General features: G+C 34.9%; 1 protein-coding gene and 1 long non-coding RNA gene across 3 annotated transcripts; both read right to left on the bottom strand.

Annotated features, from left to right (window-relative positions):
• Nucleotides 1-4,430: 4,430 nt before the first annotated feature.
• LOC107811544 (uncharacterized) lies at nt 4,431-6,188 on the bottom strand. 2 transcript variants are annotated; one of them, XR_012702159.1, is made up of 6 exons: nt 5,937-6,188; nt 5,544-5,598; nt 5,346-5,460; nt 4,957-5,088; nt 4,792-4,837; nt 4,431-4,708 (listed from the first exon to the last, which is right to left on the bottom strand). It is a non-coding gene; the product is annotated as an uncharacterized LOC107811544 (long non-coding RNA). The 2 variants fall into 2 exon arrangements; XR_001653935.2 differs by having other exon boundaries at nt 5,346-5,475; nt 5,937-6,076.
• Nucleotides 6,189-6,761: 573 nt separating this feature from the next.
• On the bottom strand, nt 6,762-9,857 carry LOC107811547 (protein PLANT CADMIUM RESISTANCE 2). Its single transcript, XM_016636502.2, has 4 exons — nt 9,567-9,857; nt 9,378-9,449; nt 7,507-7,719; nt 6,762-6,981 (listed from the first exon to the last, which is right to left on the bottom strand). The coding sequence occupies exons 1-4, from the start codon at nt 9,745-9,747 to the stop codon at nt 6,905-6,907; spliced, it is 543 nt and encodes a 180-aa protein (XP_016491988.1). The 5' UTR covers nt 9,748-9,857; the 3' UTR covers nt 6,762-6,904.
• Nucleotides 9,858-10,080: the final 223 nt, after the last annotated feature.

Here is a 10,080-nt window from a genome sequence, read left to right as displayed (position 1 = left end):
AGAGATTTTATTGACATACTTCTCATGCGTCGCATTCATTTATACATGTACATTGACTCATAACCAGACGACGTTATATACGCATATATATGTATATGGGATATGGGAAAAGGTTACAGCGTTATATACGCACCACCACCTGATCAGCTGGTATACGTTGATGATTTGCCCACAGTTGCCGAGATGATATGTTGGGATGCCCTTAGAGGCTTGATGATATTATAGACACATGTACCTATGCACGACATGACATTCATATGCATATGTATGAAACTATAAGTATTTCATGATTTACAAAGTTATCCACACTTACAGGTTGAGTTATTTACTCTATATTTCTTCCATGTGTGTTATGTACTTATTTATGTGCCTTACATACTCGGTACATTATTCGTACTGACGTCCCTTTTTCCCGGGGATGCTGCGTTTCATGCCCGAAGCGATAGATATACCAAGTACCCTCCAAGTAGGTTATCAGCTCAGCGGAAGATGTTGGTGCGCTCCATTTGCTTCGGAGTTGCTTGTTTGGTTAGTATGATTTAGACGTGTATTGTTTGGTATGGAGGGACTCTGTCCTGACCTTTATGAAAATTATGTATTCTTAGAGGCTTGTAGGCAGATGTCATGCACGTAAAAGATTGTATGGCCTTGTTGGCCCATATTCAGTACCCGAGTGGCTATTTTAGTCTTGTAGGATCGTACTTCATATGTATAAGTTTGTATTCCCTCATGCTTTACCCCGGTCCATTTACCTATAATAGAATGATATGAAAGATACGTTACATTGATACTCAGTTGAGTAAGGTACCGGGTGCCTGTCACGGCCCATTGGTTTGGATCGTGACATCACCACACCAATACGTCTTACTAATAACTAACAAGTAGAAAATAGGGCAAACAATACCTAATCCCTGAAGCTAAGGTTAGCCACAACACTTACCTAGATTCCACGGCCAAACTCAAGCCTCAAATACCGTTTTCTCCTTAGTTTCCACTTCCAATCTGCCCGAATCTATTCATCATTAACTTATTAACATTAATTGAAGCCAAAGAAATCAATTCAAATGAAAAATTATAGATTTCCCAACATTCTTTCCAAAAAGTCAAAACCCGACCCCGGGCTCGCTTGGTCAAAAATCAAAGTTCAGACCAAAACCCGATTACCCATTCACCCTCGAGCCCGGATATGCAATTAATTTTGGAATTCGGCCCCAAATTGAGGTCTAAATTCCCAAATTTGTAAAATTCCCAATTCTCCCAAAATCCCTAATTTCTACCCTTAAAGAACAAGATTTTAGGTTGAAAGTTGATGAAATACAAATGGGTAATTGATATAAAATGGTTTAGAATCACTTACCAACACTTTGGGGAAAAAACTGTCTTTTGAAAATCGCCCCTAGGCCGTTTAGCTTTTGAAAATTTGAAACAATGACCTAAGTCCCTATTTGGGATAGTTTATGAACTGGGTGACAGTGTTCATCGCATTCGCGACAGTGTCCTCGCGAATGCGATGAGCTGCCTTGCTAGGCTTACACGATTGCGAAACCCCCATCACGTTCGCGAAGGATTTACCCCCTTGGCCTTCGCGTTCGCGAGCCCATGCTCGCGTTCACGTAGAAGGAAGTCTGACCCTTCCCCCAGGTCCCTAATGCTTTGCGTTCGCAATGTGCCGGTCGTGTTTGTAAAGGGTAAAGCCCCAATCACTCCGCGTTCGCGAACAGGCCTTCGTGTTCGCGAAAAAGAAAAATTCAGCCGACCAGCCCTCCCTTCGCGTTCGCGAGAGTAGCTTCGCGAACGTGAAGAAGGACACACCAGAATAGCTACTGCAGCAAAAATACCAGATTTTCTAAGTCTACAACATCTGTAGCCTATCCAAAACTCACCCGAGCTCTCGGGCCTCCAAAACAAACAATCATACAAGTCTAAAAATATCATACGGACTTGCTCGCGCGATCACTTTGCCAAAATAAACCTAGAACTATGAATTTAGCATCAAAATCAATGAAAATCTGAAAAACTCTTAACGTTTCTATTTCCACAACCGAGGGTCCGAATCACGTCATATAAACTCCGTTTCTTACCAAATTTCACAAATGTAACTTAAATACAGTATCAAACTTGCACCGGGCTCTGGAACCAAAATACGGGCTCGATACCATCAAAATAAATTATTGTTAAATTTCTAAAAACCATTATATTTCCAGTTAAACAATTTTCTTCAAAAATTCATTTCTCGGTCTAGGGACCTTGAAATTCAATTTCGGGCATACGCCCAAGTCCCATATTTTTCTACGGACCCTCCGGGACCGTCAAATCATGGGTCCGGGTCCGTTTACCCATAATATTGATCGAAGTCAGCTTAATTCAATTTTAAGGGCAAAATTAGCATTTTCCTCAAATTTTCACATAAAGGCGCTTTCTGTAAGCGTGCCCTGACTGCGCACGCAAATCGAGTAGAAAGAGAATGAGGTCTTGAAGGCCTCGGAACCCCTAATTGGGTTCTAAAACACGAGATGACCCTTTTGGGTCATCACATGTTTTGACAGGTTTCGGCATCAGTTGTAGAAGTTTGAAGTTTTAAAGTTTATTAAGCTTAAATTGGGATGTGATTCGTGTTTTTAGCGTTATTTGATGTGATTTGAAGGCTAGACTATGTTCGTATCGTGTTTGAGGATTCCGGGGGCCTCGTATGGATTTCGGGTGGTTAACGAACTACAATTGGACTTGTGAGAATTGCTGAAGCATTACAGTTTCTGGTGTCATCGCTGACAATTGTTTGCTTGTCTTGGTAAACTTGGCCTACTTCAATAACATTTGAGGAATGTTCTCTTATGATGATACTTTCATATTCCACAATTTCTGGAGATGTTGGCCTATCAATCAACTTCACTGTTCCTGATACTTCTCCAATTGTGTTACAATTGCTTGACAATTGTACTACGTTAGACATACGACAATGAGATGAACCTGCACTCAATTAAAAGAATCTTCAATTCAGACCTCTGTATATTTATGTATTATGTATTTAACAGAATACTTGAAGAGATATAACAGTTGTACTACAATTGTTATGTAGTATTATTGTAGAAAAATTGTAGAAAAATTGTAGAACACGTGAAATTATATTCTACATTATTTCTGCATTGGAAATAATGTAGATATAATGTAGATAAGTTGCAAAAATTGTAAAACACGTGAAATTGACAAAATATTAGCACTAAAAAAATATAGCAAACCTGCAATTGTGCTCGAATTTGAGATACTGCATCCCATATCAAAATCACGCACTGTTATACACAGCGGATACATTCCTAAGTTTTTGTTTTCCCTTTTCTTCTCCATATATACTCGAACTCCCATATCGTCCCGAATTTCCATTGGAGGAGAATTGCAGTTGACAGTGTATTTGATTTCAATAATTTTTGAAGAGGTATAGATCATTAGATGCTCTGCAATTGCGGAGTGCAATTGACTATAATTTGAATATTCATTGACTACAATTCCATCAACATCAAAGTTTTTATATCTCCCAACGCTATACCGGTGACCATTTAGCTGAAGCATAATCACTAATTTTGACATTATGTCGCGAATTTCAATACAATTATAGCTAATTGTTTGCAATTTGTTTTTCAAAACCTTCGATTATGGAAAACCAGAGGAAAGAGAGAAAACCAGAGAATATAATTTGATTATCAGAGAAATCAGCGTTATAGCAGGAATCTACAAATACAATGGCTTGATTAAGTTGTGATGATTGCGTCGGTAAAATCTCCGAAGAGATATACGCAATCCCAAAAATTCCGTGTCTAAATAAGGAAGACTACAACTGAAAGGATTCTAGTTTAAACAAATGTATATATTTTATAGGTAAAAGTTGTTTAGGTCGGATAAATTACTAAACATGAATATTTTTTATAATAAAATTTGAAAAAGTATATGAAAACGAAAAAATCCCTTAATTAAACTAGCTATCAAAGATACAGAGAGTTAATACCGGAGTTTCAATCATTTCCCACCCAAATTTTGGGCTTGACATGCCTACACCTAGCAACAAAATAGTGAGAGCGTAAGTACCTTAAGGATAAAGAGGAATACTCACTACAAGAAATATGACATACGACGACATTTAATAAATGTCGGTATAAGTAACATAAATGTCACAAAATCATTTACTGACATTTATTTTACACTTAAATCAAATGTCGGAACGTTCAATGTCGTTTTTTTTCTGACACTTAGATTAATGTCGGCAAATAATTTGTGACATTTAGTGACGGCATTTATTCAATGTCACTAATTTGGGTACTTAACCTATCTTGTTTGCGACATATATATAAATGTCGTTTAATTATTTATAGTTTCTGACTTATAATGTGAATGTGAAAATAATTATATTAGTCATGGCTAAAGATTAAATGAAAGACATATTTATATTAAAGAAAATAATAGATTAACAATAATTTATTCACAATAACATCCATTCCTATTTCAATACTTTCCAGTACACTACAAAGAATTTGAACCAACTATAAGTTACTTCAACATACAATTAAATAACTTTTCCCTTAAACGTCCAAAACAATCTACGCTGGTCATAGCTTTAATATCGTCCTTCTGATGAAAAAGCTTTAGTTTCCATGTTTTCCCCAAGTCAACCATTCCTTTACATTAGTTGCTCTCGCTTTCTTTTAAAGTATTCCAAGAACTGAAATCAAAAAAGGAAAGAATCATCACCAAACTTGTTTAGGAAATTACTACTAAGTAGCAAAAATAACAACGTGATTATACCTCGTAAGATATGTTGAAAATGTATATAAAGTCATGCGGCTACCTTCTGCAAGAGCAACGTGATTAAAAACCAATTCAACATTAGAATCTCAAAAGCAATGTATCAATTTGGCATTATAAGCTTATGCAAAAGATAACTCCACTAACAAAGATGGAATTACATACAAATGTAGGAAGTGTTTGACAGATGATATCCCCTTCTCAGCCAGCTGTTTAGGTGACAAAACATCTTTGGCAATCTTTTCCTAACTTCCAAATTTCAATGTCCCAAGAATGGTGGACAGTGCTTTCTATAAGCTAAAGCAAAGAGAAATAACATGAAAATATTAGTGTGGTGCGGAAGAGGAACTAACAATCTCTAGTATCATTGTAAAGGCTTGCTAAATCCTTCTTTGCTCTTCAATTCGTCAGAATGATATATAGATCAATTTCAGTCCCAACATTAATGGCAATGTTCCTTATCCAACTTGAATTGTCGATAAAGTTGATATCTTAAGATACCTTACACCATCTACTATCTAAATTATCAAACACATAATCATAATGGCCTTTACCTTTTCCCTCACGAACAAGTATCCACAAGCTTCTTTTCCAATCCAATCTGCCGTGTTGTTTGGATTAGAGTCACCATCAAGCACAACCAAACAACTCTTAACAGAAGATAAGTGACTGTATGTTCATATCCTGTTGGAAATAGCATCACGCAATGTAGTAGTGAAAAGGATAGCCCTATAATTTAGTAACTCATTTACCTTTTGCATCGACTATGCATCAGTATGCCATATGTGGTTAATGGATTTCAGGGTTCTGCAATAGTAAGAACAAATTGAACACCCAAACAATGTCAATAATCTAATCCTCTAAGGCATTCACTCAAACAGTTGGTAGGAATGGAATAGAACGAAGATATGAGAAAAGATTGCAACCCTGTTAAAGGCATTTAACTGGAAATTCAATCCAATGAACAAAATAGAACATAAATCACAAATGAATAACCCTAACCTGAACCTTAATAAAATGAACCAAAAGATATGAAGCTAGTTCAACAGAAAATTAGTATACTAGAGAATAGATTAAATATGACGCTCAACCAAATGCCTAAATTTTGGTAAACTTCTGTCACGTTTAGAGTTCTAGACACCAACCTGGTCATCTCCCCTTTCGATTTTCTGCGTCACGCTGGGATTGGCTTATTCGCTAACCGATCGCAACTCCAAACTTCAAGAGATTGATAGTGCCAGATAGATATACGAAGTTAGTTCAACAGAAAATTAGTAGTAGGCGGCTACGGTTTCACGGGGACCTTGACAATTTTGTGAATATAAAACATTGGCATCGTGATTTGGGGGTTGAGGATGGGAAGAGATTGGTAGGGTTTCAGTAGACAGGCCTTCCTTAATGTTTTTAGTTTCAATTTGTAACGATTAAAAATTAAAAAGTAGGAAAATTTCCTTCATTAGCGTAAATGTCAGTAAATACTCATGAATATGTGACATTTTTACTTAAATGTCTTAACAGTTCTGTCATTTCTTATTAAATGTCACTCATTTTACGATGTTTCTTAAAAAATGTCACAAAATTGGTCTTTTTCTGACATTTATTATATATGTCATTAATTAAATATCGTCGTAGCTATGATTTCCTGTAGTGACTATAACAGTCCCAGTCGTTCTTCAATTCCTGCAATAATATTTTCTTTTCCAATAGCAGCTCCTTTTGATTGTTGTTATTACGTTTGCAATTATTGATTATTCTTATTACGTACTTTTTAATTGCGAATTCTTGAAACAATTTCTTCGTGCAGTGAGAAAAATGTTAGGTCAACTAATAGCTACAATACCACCCGGGAAAGTTATTGTTCATCCACACCAAAAGATAGGTAGTAGTACAAATCTTACAAGTATTCAGTAAAGAAGATTATCATAGAAAGTGAAAAAGAATATAAAAGACATAAGGAAAAAGAAGAACAGTAAAGAAAATATTCATATTATACATCACTCGACAACCAATATTACATCTTGGAACTAATATCCTCCCCCAATAAGTAAAAGAAAAACGACAAAAAGAGAGCATTAATATATCACACTGAACAAGTCAAAAGGAAGCTATCCATTTATCGAGTCATTCCTCCTTGAACTACCGGAGCCATCCCGATTCCTTTGTTTTGGTTCTCCATATTTGCCTGCCAACCTGTATGTTGTCAAACAAGAACGATAAGTATCTCATCAATTTTAGATATTAATAAGAAGATACAGTAGTTGTTTGACTGAATGCGTTGTTTAAGAAAAGAAAAAAAAGGAAAATTGTTTTTGATACACATACCAAAAGTATATTCTTAAAACATATAGTCTTAAACTTACCGTGATATTTCTATGAATATATGAACAAGCTAAGCCACTACATGTAAAGGGAGAAGTTTAAATTAAAAAAATAATTGAAATATGATGCCATTCTTTTTTTAACATGAAGATATAGTGGTCGTTTCACGGCCGCCTACAAAGTATAAGAAAGAAATGAAATAGATTTTTGACAAATTCACCAAAAGTATATCCTTAAAATATATTATCTTAAAGATATTATGATATTTCTATGGATATAAGAACATGTCACTAAAGAATTGAAAATATATGCCATTCCTTTTTTGAAGAAAGTAAAAAGAAGAAAAAGTCAAATAAAAATGAAATACAGATTTTGCTTTGGTGGAGGAATATTTACCAATAGACATGTCAAAGCCACGGTGTTTAAGCTCACGGTACTCTTGACACAAAGCACAGCATTCACAGCAGAAATGAAGCATACAGTCTCCACAACTGCTCTCTGGCAACATGTATTGTTTCCTCATCTTTGTGCGATAGAAGCATGAATAGATGCATCCACACCCTGTTAATGCTTCTATTAGGAAATAAATAGCTCCACTTGCCCCACAAGCTGCAACCAACACCATCACAATTAGTCGCGGAGTCAGAGTTTAATAAGGGGAGTCGAAATATAAAAAGTAAATACTCTCTCTGTTCCACTTTACGTGAACCTATTTCTTTTTTGGTCTGTTTAAAAAAGAATGACCCATTTTTAAATTTGGTAACAATTTAGCTTAAACTTACAATTTTACCCTTAATGAAAAGCTTTTAGAACCCCACAAATATTTTTGGCCCCTTCTTGACTTGTTTAGGATCACAAATTCCAAAAGTTTCATTTTTTCTTAAACTTCATCCCCAGTCAAAGAGGTTCACATAAATTGGAACGGAGGGAGTACACGATGAAGTTAAGAGAATTAGAGGTCGTTTGGTAGAGTGTGCTAGAGAAAATAATGCATGCATTAGCTTTGTGTATTAGTAATGCTTTGTTTGATACACTTTTTAACCAATGTATAACTAATACAAGCATTAGTTATATTAGTTATACACTCTATTTGGTATTATCTTATGTATAGCTAATGCATAGAAAATCATGACATTAGCTATACAAAGGCTATTAATGCATGCAGTAGCATAGTTAAAGACAAAATTATCCTTAAAGTGCCTTAAGTTATAGAATATGGAGGGCATTTTGGTAAACAATTAAATTTCTTAAAAATTATGCAATGCATTTTAATTTTTAATACCACACCAAACAATGCATAAGAAATATTCCCTGTATAACTAATGTTTGCATTACTAACTCATGCATTACTAATGTACCTTATTTAGCATTATTCTTATACGCCCTACCAAACGACCCCTTAGTGTGTAGTCCCTCCGTTTTATATTAGATGAGGTACTTTCCTTTTTAGTCTGTTCCAAAACAAATGACACATTTCTAAATTTAGAAATAATTCAACTTTAAACTCTTTCATTTTACTCATTTACCCTTAATGAGAAGTTTTTATAGCTACACAAATGTCATGGTCCCACAAACTTTTTACCCCTTAAACTTTTAAGATCACAAGTTTCAAAAGTCTTGTTCTTTTTTCTTAAACTCCGTGTCGAATCAAACTATCTAATCTAAAATGAGAAGGATGGGGTAATTTTTATCTATTTACATAGGAAATTTTTTCAGTTAAGAGATGTCAATTGATTGACAGCCCATGGACAAGGATAGCTCCCCCACTAGACAGCATCATTTTTGTCAGAAAAACAAAAAGAAAAGCAGAAGAAGATATCATACTCAATTATTTATTCTTTTGGTTTATTTTTCTTCTATTTTTTTCTACCAAAGTTTTCATTCTTTTTCGCATCATTCCCTAGAATTGAAGAGCTCACTTCAATCTATTTTGTTAATCCATGATATATGAAGTAAGGTTAAATATTTAACGAATTTTAGTGCTATATATACAGTAAAAGAGATAAATGCTAGCGAAGCACATAAAAACTTTTATATTGTACTATAATTTAGAAGCATTTACTTTATATGAAACACACATATATTTTTCGTGGCCTTGTTATGCAGATATGTTTCGTATTACAGTGCATAGAACTTTAGTATAATCCGTCAGGTAACTTTGAAATTAATAATAATGACAAATGATAAATTCATATTGCCCATTTTTGGGGGAAAAACGACAAACAAAATAACTGTTACTCCTAGTGGTTTAATTTACTGTTGCTTACAAGTTGTTCCTTTGTCGACGATCTCTGCAATCTGTCCAAATGTAATACAGGGACACCAGCAAGTTATGCAACCTGGAAAAAATAATCAGAAACTTAGGAAAAGAATTCCAATAATAACATCATCATCATACATGGAAAAAAATCACGCAAATATGCAAAAAAAAAAAAAAAATGAGAAAAACAACGTACAGTTAGAGACATCGGAGAAACAGTCACAGAGTCCAGTGGACCAAGTTCCAGGATTATGATTAGCTTGAAACTGAGGAGCATAGCTCGCTGCTGCCACAGGGATTCCAGTTGTCGGCTTTTCGCCGTAATCAGGCAGTGGAGATTTTGAAACATAATCATAACTTGGAGCTGAGGGATTCATAACTTAAAAAAACTTGAATGTTTTTTGAATATTCTTAAAACTTAAGATAGCAACGAGAGGAAAATGAAAGACGAAAAATACTGTGTAGTTGTGAAATATGCGAATTATCGTTCAGATTTTGGAAGTATTTATATTTAGAATATAATGCAAGTACTATGAATGAGGCGTCAAGGGAGACTTGGTCTGAGTCAACAGTCACCAAATGAATTACTTAGAAATTTTCTTTAGCGTGTTAATTGTGCACTTGTTTTTTGGTTTTTCTGAGCAACTTGCTTGAGCCTACAGATTTGACAGTTTTAAATGCAGCCACGCCACCTAATATTACATATATGA

The sequence above is a fragment of the Nicotiana tabacum genome, chromosome 18 (genome assembly GCF_000715075.1).
Source record: "Nicotiana tabacum cultivar K326 chromosome 18, ASM71507v2, whole genome shotgun sequence".
In the NCBI taxonomy this organism is placed as follows: Eukaryota; Viridiplantae; Streptophyta; class Magnoliopsida; order Solanales; family Solanaceae; genus Nicotiana; species Nicotiana tabacum.
Note: the sequence above shows the minus strand (reverse complement) of the source record. Positions and strands in the feature narration are given on the sequence as shown.